This window comes from Rhinolophus ferrumequinum, chromosome 13 (assembly GCF_004115265.2).
Source record: "Rhinolophus ferrumequinum isolate MPI-CBG mRhiFer1 chromosome 13, mRhiFer1_v1.p, whole genome shotgun sequence".
NCBI lineage: Eukaryota > Metazoa > Chordata > Mammalia > Chiroptera > Rhinolophidae > Rhinolophus > Rhinolophus ferrumequinum.
Genome location: NC_046296.1, coordinates 33,428,959 through 33,450,778, shown reverse-complemented (window position 1 = coordinate 33,450,778; position 21,820 = coordinate 33,428,959). Strand labels below are relative to the sequence as shown.

At 36.0% G+C, this 21,820-nt stretch overlaps 1 protein-coding gene across 1 annotated transcript in view; it reads right to left on the bottom strand.

Annotated features, from left to right (window-relative positions):
• Positions 1–21,586, bottom strand: part of PSME4 (proteasome activator subunit 4) — an 86,253-nt gene extending 64,667 nt beyond the window's left edge. The window contains exons 1-3 of the mRNA XM_033124533.1: positions 21,322–21,586; positions 7,133–7,273; positions 6,382–6,498 (exon numbers count right to left, since the gene is read on the bottom strand). Coding sequence (XP_032980424.1) covers positions 6,382–6,498; positions 7,133–7,273; positions 21,322–21,563 — 500 coding nt within the window. The 5' untranslated portion in view covers positions 21,564–21,586. The remainder of the gene's footprint in view (positions 1–6,381; positions 6,499–7,132; positions 7,274–21,321) is intronic.
• Between the last annotated feature and the right edge of the window lie 234 nt (positions 21,587–21,820).

Here is a 21,820-nt window from a genome sequence, read left to right as displayed (position 1 = left end):
AATTAGTCAAATACTATCCATTTTATATCTAATCTTTCATGATCTAATATTGCTTCGTTAAATCAGGAGTCATTTTTCAGTCACTTCACACAAATTAGGGTCAAGATAATTTTACCATAACAAAGTTAAAATTGCTTTAAAAAGATCAGTTTCTAAAAAAAAGATCACTGTAGTACAGAGACAGCTATCAAGTCATTAATAAAAAAACCAAAAAAACACTTAGTCTGTAATTTCCAAATAAAAGAATTTTTTAAAAAGCACACAGAATGTTCCTCAAATACCATGTTAAAAATCATATGGCAAATGCCATATGAATAATCATTTATTAATAAAACTGTTATAAATTTCAACAGGTCCTCAAAGAAATTACTTTCATCACATCATTACCATGTTAAATTCTGTAGCTAGAGATCATTCCTGAGCTACTGGTCTTAACCTAAGCTTAGAATGTGGTCACATGTGTCAAGTTCCCAGCAGAGGTTAAGAACATGTTATTTCCATGTGTTGATGGGGGAAATGAAAGATTTAACTGTTATCTTAAGGATAAGAGCACCAATTCACATGGTCCTGAGAGATCAGTAGAGAATAAATGCCATCAAGAAGAAGTACCAGAAAAGGGAAATAACAGGGAAATCTTTCCAGAGACAAATAAATATGAAAAATGAAAGAGTTTAATACTATATGATCCCCTTAGAACTATATATAAGAAAAATAGATATACTTAAAAATATATTAATATACTTGTATACTTAAAAAGTATATGGATATACTTAAAACATTTTTTTTTAAAAAAGTAAATGCATTATCCAGGCCTAAACTACGCACAATGCAAACATGTAAACCTTTAACGCCAAACACAGAAAAAGTAAAATGGTAGTGATAAGACGAAATAAATTTATACACATAACTCACATATGAATTGTCCATGCCCATTTTGTGAAAGCTAATCTATGCATAATTTCCCGTAATTTGTTGGTAGCAATATCCTTCATTGGTGTGCTGCCTCCACTTGTAACTTGCAATACTGCTATTCCAATTAAGCATATGGGGCATTGTTTTATGAAATAAAATCACCCCCATAAAATTCAAATGCTTCTTTTATGAAGTAAGCAATTCTTATGTTGCTAGTATGAAGTTCACAACTACCTAGCTCCTTTCCAATTTTGATTTTTCTATTGAATAAAAAACCCTACACAATGTTTCTCCAGTAGAAAGTTGAAACAGATGAGAGTGAAAAGGATCTCTGCCCCTGAGGCAAAAGACAGAAAGGAGAGAGAGAAGATAAGAGAAAAAGGGAAGGGAAAGAAGTTTAATAATCCTTGCTCAAAACAATGAAACTGCTTTTAAAATCATACTGTAATGCATTGCTCTCTACGCAGTGGTTTCAATAATGACAAACAAGGTACATGAATTAAACACTTGAAAGAGTTAAACGAAGCAACCTTTCACTTCTGATTATAAAAATAGTATTCTAAAAATAGTATGAACACATGCAGTCTGCTGACAAACTGTTTCAAAATGTGTCAGAAAACATCTAAGATGAAAAAACTCAAAATATTCCAAAAACATGACATATTACAGGGCTCTTTGAGGGGTTTTCTGAAATAAAATGTTCATAAAAGGTTGTAATTTTAGCCCATAGCCATAAACATTTGCTATACTAGTGTGCTAAATAGAATCTTAAGTAACGAAGTAAATTTTATGTTTTAAATGATTCCCTCTTAGAAATTCATTGAACAGAGATTAGCTCTGAGGAACAGAAAGCAAATGTACTACGTAGAGCTCTCCAACTGGTTTCTCTAACATTTCTGCGTAAGAACCAAGACTACAAGTTTCCTCTGATTTTAACATCAACGGAAGTGTGATGAAGCAAGTGCAAGAGCCAAAGAATTTGAAAATCTTTCAAAGTTGAAGTTTTATAACTTTATATAGTGTGATCTGAATGGAAATAAGGTAACAGGTACTCCTTTCAAAGGTAGAGGTAAATATATAACAGCAAAAAAAATTACAGAAAATTAGAGAGAATTAATAAAGAATATTTACAGTCCTGAAAAATGTTTTAAGTATAATTTTTTCTACTTTTTTTCAGACATTAATTTTCTAATGTTGTCCTACAGTGCTGCCTCTCATCAAGCAAATTAGTTCCAGATCCCCAGTATTCTTTCTGATCGCTTCAAATAGGAACACACTGTCATTTTTCAAAAGAGGCTGCATCAACAGAGCTGCAACTGTGCACTCCGTTTACAGGAGATACACAGCCCTGTGTGTGAGTACTTCAAGCCACTGGACCAGTAGGATTCATCTTCTTACAGCATTAATTTTAGTCAAGAGATATATAGGAAATAATTTTTACTTATGGAAACATTACTTAATGAGCCCAATACAGATATGTATATTTAAGATAAAATGTAAAACTTCTAAGGAATTTCTCACTCTAGGTCTCCTAAGGAAGTACCTCAGAGCCCTGGGGAAAGGAAAGAGGTATGAAGTAGACAGGTTGACAGTACAGGAAAAACAATTGTGTTTTAGGAACTAGAAGATCAAGGTCTCAGAGATTTAAAAACAAGAAAAAAGAAAGCAGTTCCTTAACGAGTGCTGGAAGAGAGATAAGAAAACAAGAGGGACTGATCATAAGGCAGAAAACTTTTGATTACACGGATGCAAGATAAGAGATGGCAACCCCACAGGGCTCTAACCACATGTAGGAAGCATTTTGGAAATGCATGGGGCATTTTTAATTACCACAATCATGGGGGAAGGCTCAATGGACCTTTAGATATTAAAGCCAGGTATATTAGATAGCCTGTAACTCATGGAATAGCCAGACACAACAAAAACTCATTGCAACTTTCAAATGTCCCACTGCATGGTTATACAAGTTGAAATTTTTTGAACTTAAAAGTTAACTGCTTTAAACATTAGATATTTTTAGCACTGTTTTAATGGACACTGTATCTTCTGGGAATACAACATGTAAATTGAACAAGGCTCCACCACTTTGTTTTGCTGAAAATTTTACCTAGGGTTATTCATTATTCCTGGGAAAAAAAAGAAAAAAAATCACACCATCATGGCAATTTCAACTCCAATACTTGCAATACCATATCCCTGTGCATGTGTAGTAGCTGCATGCAAATATGTAACTAAGACTAACAACTGTTTTAATAGTCTTAGAACAAGTGTCATTACACTGGCAATTAAAAGAGACACAAAACATGAGGATATCATAAAATTTCATTAATAATTTTGTTGTTAAAATGCTGTATATTACTTACTGTCATCCATTTGTCACATTGCACAATTTATGTTGTAAAAATTATAAAGTGACATTATTTATTTTGGCATTGCTTGCTAGTTTTCAATCTTATTCTGACATTCTCCTCAGAAGTCTACTGCACAAATTTTCTATGATCTCATATACTAATGCTTCTTTCCCCAATTCATCCTTTGCCTGTTTTTCACACGCAAATAATGTTCAAAAACAATGTTTTGTGATACAAAATAACTACATCACCCTACATTACTACATAATTATTGTGACACTGTTATAAATAAGGCCAGCTGATCTGTGAGAACACCAAACTTCCTTTTTTCCCAGTTCAGTAGTCTAAAATTAAAGTTATGTCCCTCTCGCTGGCCATATTTAATTGAGTCCGGTCTGTTATCCTTTATCCTAGCATTTATTTTATGTCCACTCAATGATGCTCTTTCATTTTCTTGTATGTCTTACACAGAACGTGTTCCAACCTCTTCTCTTTTAAATCCAAATTTACTCATTATAAACAGGGCAAAATCTGAGTACCATACTGTGTCTTTTAGTTTAATAATGCCTGCATGTTTGAAATACACCTTTTTTATAATAAATTACTTTCCCATTATTTCTCTTTTATGATTAAGACATTATATTTATTTCTGTCACTGAGTATAGATAATGAGTATAGGTAGGTCATATTATTTATGAATTTCATTTAAGAATAATTAATTACAGAATACACAAGGGGGTGCTGAGTTTGTTAAGAGTTGAGAATAACTGCTTGAAACCAAGCAATAATTTCAGCAAAATCACACTCTTCTAAAGACCATGGTGAAACTTTTGGTCTATATCAGCCATGGTGAAACTTTTAAGGAATAAGGTTTCCACAAGAGCAAGAATGATGTGAAGCTTCAGGAAAAGACGTGGTAATTAGCATAATATCAAGAATGGGAGAGGGGGGCGGCCAGTTAGCTCAGTTGGTTAGAGTGACGCTCGTAACACCAGGGTTGCCGGTTCAATCCCCACAAGGGTGAGTGTGAGCTGCGCTCTCCACAACTAGATTGAAGACAACTACTTGACTTGGAGCTGATGGGCCGTGGAAAAACACACTTAAAATAAAAGTTAAAAAAAAAAAAGTCAAGGTCACGAAAGGCAACGACTGAGGAATTGCTCCAGCATAAATGAAACCAGAGACATGACAACTAAATTCAAATATGATCTTGGATTAGTTTTCAGATCAGGAAGGAAGGGAAAAAAAAAAAAAGAAAAAAAGAACCAGGGGAGGAACTATAAGCACTGACTGATACTCAGTGATAAGCTTTAACAAATTTCCAGGAAAAGGCTGGTACTACTTGAAGAGGAAAGCCATAGGTATTCATTAATGACCACACAGGACTTATAAGGAAGTAGTTGCCTTTGCAAAAGGTAAAACCTGACAGGGTGGGAAGTATGACACTAGGTTATAAAGAAGCAAATAAAGGACTTATTGAAGAAAATACCTAACTTAAAGACTTTCAGATGCAGCCAAAATAATCAGCCAGGAAAATTTCAGAAAAATAACTGATTTTGAACACACTTTAAAGGTCCCTGAAATCTATGAAATGGTGATTCCAGTCCAAACTTCAATGGGCTCATATTTTAAATATGCCAAATCAATCGAGTCCACACCGTGCTCCTTCCAGCACCAATAAAACTCATAAGGAGTATTTACAACAAAGCTTTTATGTTCAATTTTGGATTTTCATAATAAATATTTATAAAAACATATTTGAACATTGTACCATTTAGTTTCATGATGAATTTTGCTATTCTGATGGCTGAAAAATAGGTTCATTTGTTTTAACACATGAAATCTTCAGGACATAAATGGCTTCTGACCACTCTATTTGTGACCACTGTCTGAAAACCAATTAGGACCTAAGTTCAGGATCACAAGAGTCATTTTCTTTTCTACTTTTTCCATTTACATCATTTCACTATTTACTTACCTATGACCTGAAAATCTCTTAAACTCTGCCATTTGCAGTAATTTTCAAAAAATTCTACAGTAAGGGTATAACAAAGGCTGCCCACTTAAGTGAAGCCTGCAGGATTAATCATGGATTAAATGAACTGAACTAGGGAGACTTCAAGAACCAATGAAATAATGTAAACATGTCTAGGATTGAGAGAGAAACCACAGGAAAAAATCTTTAAAAACTTAATTTATAAAACAGAAAAAGGGAAATAATACAGGTGTATAAAATGATGCTCTTCAGGAAATGAGTACATATGTATATGACAAACAACTGTAAGTAATGAGAGGAAACAGCTATTAAAAATTGAAAAAAATATTTCCTAAAAATAAACCTCAATCATAAATAATTTAAGAGTATTTTAAGCCAAACATGCTACAATTGAAAAAATTAAGAGCTAGATCACAAATGGACAAACCCTGTTTACAGGGGAAAAGTGATACTTTGCAGTCAAGCCTAAAATTACTATTAACCAAACAGGGCAAATCATCATATTATATTCTGTAAAATCAGAATAAAATACAAAATATACCACAAATAGAGATCCGGAAGAGTTAGGATATATGTACAAGAAGCCATCATCAGCCAGGGATTTATAACCTTAGTATGTATAAACATTACTAGAAAATAACACAAACCAAGGACTGTATATTTGAATAGTTTGTGCTCTAAATAGTCAATCACTGAAACTGATGCCTCTTTGAGAGTGTGTGCCCTCTGGGATGTGGGTGCCTCCCAGAATTTGTAAAACTCCCCTTCTTGAAGCATTTGCTTTACTTGAAGAAAATACATGTGGATATATTATGATGAATGCCAAATGTGCATTACTATTTTAATGACAAAATATTAGATTTCAAACAAAAATCTCTTCTTTCTTTGGTCAGTATGGTGATGTTAGCTGTTAAAAGAGATACCTTCGTGAAAAATTCTTAAGTACACCTTTAGATATAGTTTAAAGAGGGCAAAAATTGTTTTAGTCGTCAAGTTACATAGAAATAAGTATAGAAAATGTATATTTGCTTGCTTATCTCAAATAACGCAGTATTTCTCAATTATGGTCAAACCCCTAAAAGCCCCCAAGCGCTCCCAAGTACTTTAAATGGAAATACTTACTTAGGAAACCAATTTAATCCCAGGTGCTCTGTCTTGGAATATAATATTCTTTCTACCATGTCATAAAGTGGTCTCCAAGGTAACTCTAAATCATCTCTTGAAAGAAGTTCCTTTTTCCTAATTAGAAAAAGGTAAACACACACATATATGAATGCACTGGTATGTGTATACCACACATACTACTCAGGAAGGACAGTTGCTAAATGTTGCTGTCATCGCAGTGGGTTTTGCTTTCCCCATCCACAGTCCACCCACTGGCAGAACATGGTAGGCAGTAGGAACAACAATGCACCAGATTGTTGCTGTTGCTCAAACCCCAAAGAGCATCTGGTAAAAGGGGGCATTTAAATGTGTACCACCATCACTGTCAATGAATGTCTTCTTTTCCCACACTACCTATGGGGTCCTTAATGTTTCCAGCATTGTGCTGGGTGCCTTGGAATAAGCAAAAGAATAAACGATGCCTATCTTTCCAACGACCTCACAACCTATATAACTAACATAATTAGTATAAATGAAACAATCAAACATATAGTTCAATGTGTGCCAGAGAAGACTTCGTGGAGGAGACAGAATTTTAATTAAAAGGTTAACACATATAGTTTAAACTTATAAAGTTTTCTGCAATCTTTATCCAAAATGGCAATTTTGGACTTGACCTTCTCACCAAAGAACACTTAGTTCTCATTCCCTAAAACCTCTCAGGAACAAACTAAAAAATCTTATCAGAAATCACAGGAAATTGACTTACTTTAACAAGTTGATCAAGAGACGGGCGAATCCCTGCATCATGCTGATTTCCAGTTTTGGAATTGATACCAGCTCATACAATAACTTGATAAAAAGAACATGATCTTCTTTGCTAAATTTTCTCCCATACAGTCGAATATATCTGGAAGAGAAAAATCAATAAGGCCTTTAAAAATGGGTATGGTGACACATCCATGTTTATTGCAGCATTCCTCACAAGTAACTGTATGGAAGCAACATAAATGTCTATCGATACATGAATTGATAAAGGAAATGTGGCATATACACACACAATGGAATCTTATAGCCTTAAAAACTAGGAGATTATGTCATATGCTCCAACATGTGTGAATCTTGAGAACATTATGCCAAGTGAAATAAGCCAGTAATAAAAAGACAAACACTGCACGAATCCACTTATATACGGTATCTAAAGTAGTCAAACTCATAGAAACAGAAAGTAGGATGGTGGTTGCCAAGGGCTGGGGTGGAGAAACGGAGTTGTTGTTCAAAGGATATAGGGTTTCAATCATGCAAGATGAAATCCGTTGTACAACAATGTGCACACAGTTAGCAGTACTATACTGTGCCCTTAAAAATTAAGAGGGCAAATTTGTGTTTCTTACCACAATAAAAAAAAATAACACCTTAATTTCAAATGGCTTTGATGGCAATCATCTGATATCCGCTCATCATTATGTGGGAAAGAATTATTCTATTTTAATGAACAGATTACCAAGTAAGTATTTTATTAACAAAAGGCTTACAATGATAATTGAATTCTCATTAATATTTAACGACCCATTAAAACACTGCTGTCTTATAGCTGTATGGTCCTAACTGGCCTTTGGTCATAAGTAACCTGAAGAGCTCCTCTGCCCCCTTTCCTTTTTTAAGCAAGGAAGTGCTCACTCAAGATAACAATCTACTTAGAACTCCATGAAATTACTTAGAAACAGCATAGCGTTATCACAACATAACTAAATAAGAAAAGAGAACAAGAGTACAAATATGTTTATACCTGTTTTAACCACAAGAAATCTTTGAAGAATGCATATATAGCTTACTTAGAATCCTGAAAAAACACAGCAAGATACATAACCTATACCATGTTTCCAAGAATTAACTCATAATGATAATAAAGTTACTATAAAAAATAATGTAGTATTTTGTCTCAAAATTATGTATTTTCAATTTTTTAACTTTAGAGAACCAATGTAATCACAAGCATCAACTATAAGCAAATTTAAAGAAAAAGTGTTCCAAAAAAGCAAGACTGACTCATCATTCTAGCATACTTAAGGATTTAGAAGTAACTAAAACTTAAGTAACCAAAACTTACTTAGAACAAATTACAGGATACTTACAACCATAAACTCCTTTGAGGAAGACCATTTTACGGACAATTAAATACATAAATCAACACAAGAGATACTTCTTATCTTTTAGCACTTCCCCAACAGATCAAATTAATCTTATGTTTAACTTCTAAAATTAAGATACCTGTTTTTCCTTTTCCAGAAATTCTTCAAAATTCTTGGTCCACTATCAGCACTCTTTTTCTTTCTCAGACTGTTATGTATTTATTTAGCTTTTCTGTAGCTTCAAGGTATAATCCATGATTACATCTTAGTACTATGTGACAGGACAGTATGGGAGGCAATGAGACTTGAGATATTATTCTGTCTCTGCCAGTAGTTACTGTGAAAGTTTCTTAACAACTCTGGGCTGGTAATGCAAATGGATTAGTGAAGACATACACAGAGACCTTAAGCCCAGGGCTGCCTGAGGTTCTTCAAGCTGCTGAATAAACATGCTACAGCCTTCTAAAGCCTCCCTCAATTTCACTCTAAACTTAGAATTAAAACCTAGAATCTTTTAAATCGTACTTTAAAATGAAAACCATATCGCTAAAATAACGGTACACACTTTAAAAGATAAAACAGAGTTCAAAGAAGCATTCCTTGCTTTCAAGTGGCGACTTTAGGCCTCACCAGGACTCCAGATGCCCCTGGGGTTATACCCTCACTCTTTCCCCCTTTTGGCTAGGATACTTCTATGGAAAAATTGGAGAAATGCTGCTTTAAGCCACTGAAATAACTACAGTCTGTTGCTGTTACTGCAATAGAAAGAGAACTGTGTGCTTAACATTAGGGACATAAAATTCACTAATTTAGTACTCAATTTAGTCCTAATTATAAGAGACCAACAGGGGGATTTTTAGAGGATCTAGAACTGCGGACAAAACTAGAGATTTTAGTGGAATTGCTGAGAAACCTTTCATTTCTCCTTGTCAACCAGCAAATAGCTCTTGCCCACCAGAAAGTGGTTCTGCTTTCACATTTCTCAAAATGCAGTCCAAGATTTCTTCTCAAGAGAACAAAAAGTACTAAAGAAGAAAATTAACAATTGGTCTTCATTAAACTTAAGAACTTCCTTTCACAATAAAACACCATTAAAAATGAAAAGCTCAGTCAGACATTTGGAATACATATATCTGGCAAAGAACTTACATCCAAATTACATACGAACACCTTCAAATCAATAAGAAAAAGGCACACCCAATCAAAAATGGGCAAAAGACTCAAGACGCTTCTTAAAAGACAATATACAGATGACTAATAAGCATGAGAAGATATTGATTATTATTCATCGGCAAAAGCAAATTAAAACCACAATAAGGTCCCACTTCACACTTACCAGACTGGCTAAAATCTAAGTGTTAACAATACCCAGTTTGGGTGAGAATGTGGAGCAACTGGACCTTTCATATGTTAATGTGGGTGTATAAAGTGGTACAGCCACTCTGGGAAAATTGCTTGACGTCATACAGTAAATGTCTATTACACATTAAACTTTAAAATGCATATTCCTTGGCTCCGTCTTAAATCTAGTCCATCAAAAATATTGAGTACAACATACAATAAATAAAGCTTTTTTTTAATGAAATTTTTTAAAAAGGTACTGAGAGTGGAGAGTAAGAATCTTCATTTTTTTAAAAGATTACTCCAGTAGGTTTTCCTGTACATTTATATTCAAAAATCCTACTTTAGACCAAACTTACAGGTAGTCCACTCCCTTTTTCCAATTAATTTTCACATTAAATTTTAGGACTAAGAATTACTACGAGATGTCTCAAAATACTTGAAAACCTTGGTAACAGTTATGATTAAACTTTTGAATTGAATACTTCTTAAACTATCCAGAATATATAAATGAGAGGTCATTATGTTCCATCCTCCCACAAAGGACGAAAAAAAAAAAAAAAACAGTACACGATAATACAAAAGAACCTACCTTTCAACTGTTTCCTCCTTACAACCTTATAGTGTATTAATCCAATGTTTTAATTTTCAATCTCAAGAAAGACAGAGGAATACCAGGGACAGTAATGATTTAAGAAAACATACAATATTGTCAAGGTTTTTTCTATTATACATGTTGAAGACAGGTTACTATACATTACAAGGAAATTTAAAGTAAAATATAAAATTATTCAACACTATTGAAATGAACAAAGAATTGGAGCTTGGCCTGAGGCTAAAAATCTTGGTTTTTCAATACAAGTTTTGTCATTCATGCTATTTTTCTTTAAGGCAATCAATGGGTTTCTAATCCATCTAGATCCATCAATAAAGTAAAATTCACATAATTTCAGAGGAATATTAAGACAATCTATAAATATAAAACATACAAGACACTCCGCAATGATATTTTGCCTTAAGTAAATGCTTTATTTTGGGTAGTTTTACTCAGAAGACAAAATTTTTAAATTTAAAAACCAGAATAAATTTTAGTATTTTCATTGAAAACACTTAAAAGTATTTGTGGATCATTTTTCTTAAATCCCACATCTAGCAATAGGTCCTAAGTAAAAATTCAGAATATCAAAGTCAAAATACCAGAAAGATTTTCAATGCACATTTGCAGTAACAAAAACTCCCCCCCCCAAAAAAACTAAAAGTCTAATATAAGAGAATGGTTTGCTAAAGTGTAGCTTATGCCTTTAGACTATAATGCAGTCGTTTAAATTTATGTTTTCAGAGAATTTCTTAGTCGACGTGAAATGCAATATTATAAAAAAGCAGGATAAAAAACATACACAATATGACTGCAACTAAGTAAAAATATGACATTAAAAGATAAATGCAAACACCATAAAATGTTACCTCTGGGTGGTGAAATTGAGTGGTGTTCATGTTATTCTATGTACGTTTGTTTATTCAAACTTTTCTAACAAAAACAGGCATTATTTTTTTAATTCAAATTAACATGTAAATACATTTCATATCAATTTTGTTGTAATGTTTAAAATCAGGTAATCAATATTTCCACATTTCTACTATTAACCTGATAAAAATATCCCTTATCAATGACTCCTAAGTCCTATTTAAAAAAGCATAGGAGTCAACTTCTATGGCTCTCACTAGCCAAAAACAACACAAGAGTGTGAATCACGGTAATTAACTGCAATGGATGTCTAAATTCATTAAGTTCATAATGATACTAAAAAGTATATATACAAAAGAAAACCTCACAGACCCTACCTTTGAAGAATGCCAAGGAATTAAGTCATTACCTTAAAAACTGGTAAATAAAGAGAACCAATCAACCAGCAAGTCTGACACTCAGAAATTATACCTCAGGATAAATAGTGAGTAAAAGTTTTGTGACAACTCTAGGTAATAAGGATGCAAGGTACCAACGTTTCGCAATCGCTACTGGATGTAAGATGGCTACCAACCTCACAAAAACAGAGAACCAGGGATCATGCATTTCCTGATACCACCTATTAGTCTTGAAAAAGAAAATGAAACTTTATATGCTGAATAGGAGCAACAAAGTCAATCATTGTGTGTCTTTAACATTTCACTTTGACTTCAACTGAAGGTAAACAGAATTATAGAATAAAACTACTTTAAAAGACACAAATATTGTGAGCTTACAGAAACTATGCCCTTTTCAATCTTCTGTGGAAACACTTGGTCATAAACTAGGCCCCAAAGAAAACCTCACTTAATTCTAACCTGTGGGATTATTCTAGCCAAGTAGACTGATTATGATGAAATATAAATCAGAAAATACCAAAGTAGTATAAAAAAAAAAGAAACCAAATCATTTTAAAATATACACATGAATCTTAATAGCCAATATCACACTTAATTCCCCTTCCAAGAGGCACTTCCTTTAAAATCAGATTCAGGACAATAATGACTATTCTTACTGTTATTATTTAGCATTATTTTGAATCTAGACTAAAGAGTAAACTAGGAAACAAGGATACCCGGTAATTGTTTCAAGAAAGGTAAAACTGTATGGTGTCAATGCTGTGATTATACCTAAAACATGTAAAGCCACCAACAAAAAAAAAAAACAGACTAGAAAATCTGCAGAATGTTTTTTAAAAGCAGCAGCCTTCCTGTATGGAATCCAGATAAAAAATAATGATGGTTGAAGGAAAACTGTTCCATTAATTCATAATACCAACAAAAAGATTAATTAGAAATTTATCTAAAAGAAATGGGAAGGAATTACATTTTAAAACAATAAAATTGTACTAAAATGTAAATTATTTGAATAAATGTTGAGAGATTTTTTTTATAATGTGACTTAATACCTGGCAGCTAGAATTAAATGACAAATATTTTATAGCAAGGAATACTACCGTGACCACTGAAATCCCTGAACAACTCCAAAATTTTATTTTAGACAGTAACTTCAAGTCCTCCTTCTACAAAAAAATGAATAAATAAATACACACTTTACTGTAGCTATATCAGTTTCTGTCTTTTCTTTCTGTTCCTAAGGTGTCACCAAATTTTTTAAAAATTTTAAAGTCAACATTAGCAGAAAAAACTAGAGGATCAGGAATGAATTTCTTTGACTTTATTCCAGGGCTAAGTCCTTTGTCATTACACGTAATATTAAAAATGCAGATACAGCTTTTGACTACTAAAAACAGTGAGGAAACAGACAAAATGAACGGCTTCCGCATAAACCCACCTTTCCTTCTCTTTTCAATTACCTGTTTATTCAAAATGTATTTCTAGAGCAAATGACATGAATGGGATGAGAGTATGATTCAAACAGTTCCTTTAAGCCAAGAACTCACCACAATCAAAGGTGAAGGGACACATAGCAGGAAAACTAAATATACATAAGGGGATAAATGATACATTATTAGAGTTTTGTGATTCTTTTTATTTTAACCAAAGTTTCACCATTTATAAGTGATCACTGAACTGAATCTTGAAAAATTAAGAAAGCTGTCATCACTCTGAATAGGCAACCCAAAGTCAAGACAATCTGAGCCATTTGGGGAAAGAGGTGGGAAGAGGCACAGGAGACATCTCTAGGTAGAGGAACAAAGCAAGAACAGTGCACTTCTGTGGCAAGAAGGCACACTAAGAGAATGTTCCTTATTCTCCCATTTCCCTTCCAAAGAGGTCAAGCTGAGACTCAAGAAAGAGGATACACTCTCACAAACAACAATAAAGGATATTAATTCCAAGGGACTGCTGGTATGCAATAAAGGCAAGTTAGGTGTTATCTAAAGTGGGAAATGTCTTGTGTTTCCATTCTAGCTTGCTTTGCAACTCCCAACATTATAATCAACATTGGATGGCCAGATTATTGATTTCAACACGATAGCCAAGCAAGCAGGAAAGAACATGGTTCAACAAGTTGCTGAAAATTCAGAACTGCCTATGTTAACCCCTTGAGCAAGTAATTTAATCTTCTGTGTATTTGTAAAAACTGTGTCATCAGAAGGCTATGTGATGGGTAATCAATTAACGTACATGAAAGACATTCTAATTTCATTGTTCTGGAATGGGGCTCCAGGTACCAGGTGCTTATTGTAAGTTTCCCAGGTGTCTCACCATGTTGGAGAACCAATGCCCCTTTGCACACTGACAGGGACAAAATATATCCTTTCAAAACTCTATTTAAATCATTAAAAATGTAATACTATCACAATCTGTTTCAATCTATATTTCTTTAATTAATCATGAGGCAAAACATATCTTCAGATATTTGTTTACTATATAATTTTCTCGTGAATTATTTGTTCATATCCTTAGAAACCTGTCCTTTAAGACTTCTTTTTATAAAGTCTTCCTTCATTACCAACCAAAAATGCTTTCTCTGTCCTCTCTGCCCCTTTACAGCAATTTGCACCAAACTGAGTACTTTTTACATTCTATCTCATATTATAGTTACGTATGTATATATTACGTTTCTTTAGACGACTGAAAGATATTTGCTGGCACCCCTCTGCAACACCCATTTAACCCTGGGCTCTAACTAGAAATGAAACGAAGTAGACATTCTGAGAAACATTTTTTCAACTTACTAAATATACAAGCAGATCTTGAGGAATATACTGGGCTTAAGTAATTACAGCTCACCTGGGGCTAACTCTATTTTTATTTTTTAATTTCTCCCTCCTTTCTTCCCCCTTCCCCCGCCCCCCCCCCACACTGGTTCAAGCCTTATTTCTCAGTCTAGTTGTGTAGGACACAGCTCCCTGGCCCATGCTGGTATTATGAGCATTTCGCTTCCTCCGGCTGAGGCAGTGAGTCACCAGTCATCCATCAGCCACTCACAAAAGCTCATGCCAACCTCTGGCTGCTCATGGCAGTCCAGCTCCAGGGAGAGTGGTTGTTCACAACCTTAGCTGTAGAGGGCACAGCTCACTGGCCCACGTGGGAATTGAACTCGCAACCTTGGTGTTGGGAGAACAGCGCTCCAACCACTTGAGCCACCAGGCTGGCCCTATAGATTTATTTTTAAATGAAAGTCTTGGTCAAACTCCCCGGTGCAACCAATATAATCTGCTTTCTTCTCTAACTTACTTAACCTTGCCCTCCTACCCCTCTGGGTTATGAAACACAACATCTTCCTTAACCAAAATGCTTCCCTCCACTTCTTTGGTTAAATATATACTTTCTTTTGAACCCAGTATTAAAATAGATCTCATTCTAGATTTGTTTTCTCTATTTGACTGTAAAAGTAACAATTCCTTAGAATTGCATAATGCTTTGATAGTTTTCAAAGAACAAAAAAATAGTTGACTCTAACATTACTGAGTACCTATGAATATATACAACACTGTACTAAATGCTGGGAGTGGAGGGAAGGAGAGATAAATATGGAAGACACTGACCTCAAGAAAGATCACAGCAGAGAGAAGATATGTACACAAAGACTTCAAAAGCATGAACAAGGGATCAAGAGAGACTGCACTAAAAGGGAAGAAATGCTGAGCATAGGCCAAATATGGAAGTAGCCAACCTCAAGATTCCAAATGAGAGTATTTATAGTACGTGCTACTTTTAACATACGGGTGGTGATCTCAATGAACTAGTTGCTTTTTGTTTTCTTTTATTGTTTGCTTGCTGTTGCTTTCATTGCCATGTTTACAGTATGAATGAGATTCTGATGTAATTTTCTACCAAAGTTAGAGGGAAATAGATTTGGATTTAGTATTAAAAGTGGAAGGCGGGGTTCACGAGAAATGAGTCTCACTTGACAAAAAAAGTTAACTCCCATGTTCCACAATAAGGCAGGTTTGGAAGTGTGCATATTTACTAATAAACAAGCATCCCTTATAAAAACAAGAATTTGCTTCCATTTCGCTTCAATTAAGAACATGTATTTCAAAGACAATTTTACAACACTGCAAGACCACTTGGGAAAATTGTTTTTAAATGACATTCAGATCTCAGAAGAACTACTAATGGTACTGTTTTACTAATTTTTTTTCTCACTGCCTTTCTCAGTGCCTCGATAGTGTGTTAAAACACACTGGTCAGAGTGAGATTTTTTTTTAATTTTATTTTAGGTAATGCACTTAGAATTCTTTTCTTTCCCCAAATTTCTTGATGGATTTACACACCTTACCTCATTTATCCTAAATGAACGGAAATGCGCACTATTAGAAAGAGTACACTAGAACTTCCCCAGAGGGCAGAAATCTTCCACTGATATATTCAAGTGCCAAAAAGTGCCTGGCCATACAAGGCACTCAAAAAATATTTTATTCAAGGACTCCTGCCGTTACCACTTTGTATCCAGCTTTGTCTTAACCTATGAATATCAGTGTGTTTGTTTTGTTGTTGTTGTTTTTAATTTTATTGGGGAATATTGGGGAACAGTGTGTTTCTCCAGGGCTCATCAGCTTCAAGTCGTGGTCCTTCAATCTAGTTGTGGAGGGCGCAGCTCACTGGCCCATGTGGGAATCGAACCAGCAACCGTTATTCAGAGCTCGTGCTCTACCCAAGTGAGCCATCCGGCTGTCCTTGTTTTTTAAAGGACACAATTCAAGGGAGCTCTTGTTACACCAGGGTTGATTCTGTATCTCCCAAGTTAAGTGTGTGTGTGTGGGGGGGAGGGGCGGGTAAGAAAGATGGATGCCATAATATAAAAATGTTCCTTAATGAGCTTTTTTATCCACCTATGTCCATGAGGTCTATTTGTAGTAAACCTTTGACAAAGCAATGCAAATGAAATGGAAACTTTTAAGTAAAATTACAAATTTTGCAAAGTAACACTTCACGGGGTTGATCAATGTGATACTGGATTATTGCTCATTTTTTAAAGTCTGATAATGATATTGACTTTTTGGGTTCAATTCCTTTTCCTTTAGAGCTTCATACTGGAAGCACTTATGAATAAAATAATGCTTCAAAAATAATGGTGGGGTGGTAGTGAAAGGAACAGGATAGACCATCAAGTCGATAAATGTTGAAGATGGGTGATGCGTACATGGAGTTCATCATATTATTGTCTCCTTTGTATACGTTTGATATTTTCCATAACAGAAAAATGTTTAAAGCCAAACATATAAAGAATAACATCCAGTTAACTAGTGAAGAGAAAACTGACCAAGTATTTTAAAAGAATGATTAAGAGAGGTCCCTGGAAAATGCGAAGGGCCTCAAGTATTGTGTGTGTGCGTGTGTGTATGTGATATTGCTATGAAAAATCAAGTATGTGCATGTGTGGGTATAGGGAGTATATAGGAACTGTTCTTTTTGTCCAATTTTGCTCTGAACCTAAAACTGATCTAAAAAATAAAGTTTGTTAATTTTAAAAAACTGAAGGTGAAGGACAGCTTATTGTGCTAAATAGCACAATACAACTTTGTCAGAAAAAATTATGTCCCCAAAATCACATACCTTCATTTTGTTTTTCTATGGAAAGTCAACTTTCTCATCACAAAGAAACTTTGGTTCCCATTTGTGTGTGGTTACAAAATAACAAAGATAAATCTTTTCTACTACTTTCTGTAACTGGTTTTCCCTGGTGAATGTGGTAATTTGTCAAGATTTCAAGATTCTTTAACAAATAAAAGTATATGCATTTATTGTGTACTTCACAATTCCAACACTCAAAACATCAGATACACTATTAAGTACATCATGTCACTGGGCAGCTGAGGTTCAGTGGTTAGCATCTTCTTTCTTCCCCCAAACAGAGATGATATGAATTTGGGTGCTCCTGTGTTCACATTATTACTTTTCCCAAGAGGAATCTAAGTGTATTTGATAACTCATATCTTAATTCAATTTAAGTTTCCAGTGGTTATATAATCAAATTAAATACAATATGTAGTTTCAATGGGGATAATCCAACTTCTATCCTGGAAAGCTACATACTGCTCTTGATAATAAACAAGATAGCTAGTTTCAGTTGCAAATGAAATGATTCCTCAGTATAATAGTCATTTCATTACAAAACAGCACAGACTATAACATTGTAACAAACAGAGGACCTAAATCTGCTTCATAATACACCAAGCCCACACACTTCACTAAAATCAAATTTCTGTTGGAAAAAAAAAAAGACAAAAGAAAAGATCATGAATGGAGTAAGCCTGTAGGAAATAGTAGGCCCATTCACTTGCTGCCCCTCCTTCCTCCAGACCAATTTCAAGGAACACAAGCTAGCTAGAAAGACCCTTAGGACTAGTCCAGTGAAGTTTTTCAAACAATATGTGTTGGAGCCCTGAGCAGGCTTCAGGAGGTTCTATTATCAATGAAGTGTTACAAAGAAAAAATAATCAGTGCAGTTTTAGTCTACTTAAGGAATCCAATTTTGTGTTTAAGATTTTGCTTTCATGAAACGGTCCACTGCTAAGTTTTGAGTTTGAAAAAACACTAATAATTTACACTCCCATTTTCCTAAAGCTAAGAGAGTTTAAGGAAAACCAAGACAATAATGTTGGTGGCAAAGCCAGGTACAGATAAACTAAGGTCTTAGGACTAGACCTCACTGCCTTCATGAAAGGTACAGAAGAAAGGCAAGGCAGAAAAAGCAATTTTTCAAGACTACCTTTCTTCAACTCCCTTTATTCTCTACCTGGGCCATTCCAGTTGCCAATACCTTTCACTTACTGTCTACCAGCTATCTTTACTGCTGTTTTCCAAAGACCACTAGTAGTTTGTGTCTATCTTCTCTAATTTGTTTCCTTGCTTCTTAGAAAATGGCCCTGTGGATGAGTTATGTTACACAATCTCTTTTGAAGAGGAAGTGCTAATACTTTAAACTGTCTGTACAAGAGAATTTGTGTTATTTCACAGGACCAATTTTTAAAACACCCAGAAATAACCTTTCTTCACAGAGATGCGAAACAGACCCACAAGTCTCAAAGTGGATTGAAACAGAATTATGACATCTACAAAACTGTGGTAAAACGTTAAAAAGAGGGAGGCTGAGTGTCTTCGAAAGAACTCTACCTCCACCCAGATCTGTGACGCTCAGATTAGGGGTGTACACTTCTGGTCGGGGATCCAGTCCCAGCGACTTTGAAGAGCATGTACACTCTGGTCTTCTTTAGGAATGTACTGTGTACTTTACAAACTGCTCACAGTCCTCGGAGAAAAATACACACTGGTTTATTTGAGGCTCTACAGGATAAAAAATAAAATCATAAAATACCACCGCAGGACTGTTTCTCAGGAATTATTCAGTCCAACCTCCTCATTTCTCTCCCAAGAATATTGAAAAACATGATTAAAGTAACTTTCCACAGTCACAGAACTAGTGGGAGAAATTAGATTTTATTTTCATTACTACTTTCCATTCTTCTACAAAGTACTAAAATATAATCACTACTCAAGTAATTCACAGCTATCATCACATGTTCTGGCATCATTTAGATGTACACTTGTGCAATGCACACAAGACTTAATAAACAAGCACAACTATAAACAGGTCACCTTAACATGACTTAGGAGGAAAAATAACACCCAAGATCACAACATGTCCCACCGGGTTCAAATTGTCTCATAGGGCAATCCCAAAAATCAGTTTGAAGCACTTAACCACTGTTCCAAAATAAAATTCTATCTGACAGCATTTCTTGCTGGTTATTTAGAAATAAAATGGCTTTAAGTTCACAATATTAAGCCACAAAACTGCAATCTTGCCCTAAACACCAAGGGTTGTCTCTATTGTATTTTTTGCCCTATCTAGGTTTTCACTTAATAAGCCAAAAATAATAAAACCCTAAGTGATAATTTGCCAAGCTTAGTAATAATGTCAGAAAACAATACTTAACTATGCCTGTGTAGATTCTAGATTCATTAATCCAAATCAGACATGCATTCACAATTGGTATATTTATATATTACACATCTAAAAGGAGCTGTTTGTGTCCCCCTAAATGGTTATTCTCTGGCAAATCCAATACAAGTGATTAAAATGGGGAATTGCTGGAACTGGCAAAGTAACTTTATTTTTACTATGCCTGAGTAATCGAAACACCCAGGAAGGTGCACTTGAAAAATCATGTGAATTTTAATTATTTATAAAACATTCTCTGTTTTGACTAATAGTGGTTCTTCTCCCTGTTGCATTTCTTTTTTCCCATGTCTCCTGCGGATCTGAACACCACAAACTTCACTCTCCAACCAAGAGGAGAGATGTTAACCTTGACATTTTATGGTCACTCTTTGAAAAGGGTAAATAAACTGTTTTAGTTTTGCTTTTTAATTAAAGGGATAATTGTTCCCACCACCACCGCCAAGTGAAGATGAGAAATTAATCAGAGGCTCCCTAATAATAGACATATAAGAATCATCCTGTGAGGAAATGTAGAGAAGACTATTGCATTACAAAACCCTGAGTCATCACCCAGTTCACTCAGCAGATTTGGGTAAACACTGGATAGGTGACATGTCTTAAGTATTCATCCATCCATACCCCTATGCATGAACATACAATGTTAACATTTTATGTAATGAGCCAAACAAGACAAGCAAAATTTTTTTAAAAAAGTTTTTCTGACACAGGGAAGATGTCCATCTAGCAAATAAAATCTCTAACCTTCCCCCCACAACTGTATTTTACTCATTTCTCCAATTATAGTTCGCAGCTAAAAAAATAAAAGAACAGAACTCCTGAAACTGATTTAGGTAATCGACAGTTATATCTCAGCAACTCAAAAAAGTAACAAACCCAATACTAATAACTAATAACGCCCAGGACAACCTGACAGTTCTCCTCTCCTTTCCGTAGTATTGTACATTTCCAAACAGAAGTAATATACACTTTCCCCGTTCTAAGACTCAACCTTCTCAACATTACTGTCTAGTATGCAGCCTAAGTGTGCGCTGAGGGCTGATTTTAAAGCAATCTTTTCAATCAAATCCACAAAGACCGAGCAGGCCCAAAAATGTAGAACCTGCAAGCTCCCTACGGCCTCCTTCCCATTCAGAAAAAGTTACTAGACGCGAATTGAGGGCTATTTAGAGTCGGGGATCGTATGGGGAAGAAAGAACTGGAGGAACTAGGAGAAATCAAGAGTTGCTCCGCCGAAATCGAATCCTTTCTGCTCCCCTTCCTGCAGGGGCAAAGATCCAAGAAGGACCCTTGGGGGACTGCACATGTCTCTCCCTCGGGGCCCCGCAGGTCGGAAGACAACAACCCAAACCCCTGGGGAAAAGCACCAACGGCGGACGTAGAGGACTAGAAGGACCGAGGAGGTCCCGTAGGAAAGAGGCTGGGAGGAGGCTTGAGTGCTTCCGAAGCTTCTGTTGCGACCCTGGGACTACTGCACCGGCTCGATACGGTCAGAGTTGAGGGTCCAGCCATCAGGGGCGGACAAAGAGCCGCCCCCGCCCCCGAACGCCGTTCCTTTGAGCCTTTGCCCCAGACCCATCCTGCAGGCCCGGTCACACTTACGTGGAGAGTTTCCTGGTCCAGAAGAGGCCCCCGGGCCACAGCTCCTGGAGCTGCACGGCCCGGCCCAGGTTGCGTTTGATCTGGGCCAGCTGCAGGTCGGACTCGGCGTCCAGCCGCTCGGCGTAGGGCAGCAGCTTGTTGTAGACAATCTCCTTCTGCGGGACGAAGGCCCGCGGGCCCGGCCCGGGACACCCGCCTGGCTCCGGGGGATCCCCGCCACCCGCCCGCTCGGCCGGCTCCATGAGCCCAGGGACACCCCTCCACCCCCTCCCACCCTAACCCTCCCCGGCCCCCACCCCTCTCCGGGCTCCGCCTCCTCTGCGTCGTCGTCGCCCTGAGGCCGCCGGCGGCCCGTCGCCCTCGGCCCGACAGCTGGGCCCCCTCCCCTGGCCGGCTCGCTCTTAGTCCCGCGCGATCCCCAATTCGTTAGCGGCGGCAGCGGCCGCTCCGCCTGCCCCGCACCGGCTCGCCTGATGACGCTGCAGCCGCCGGGCCCGGA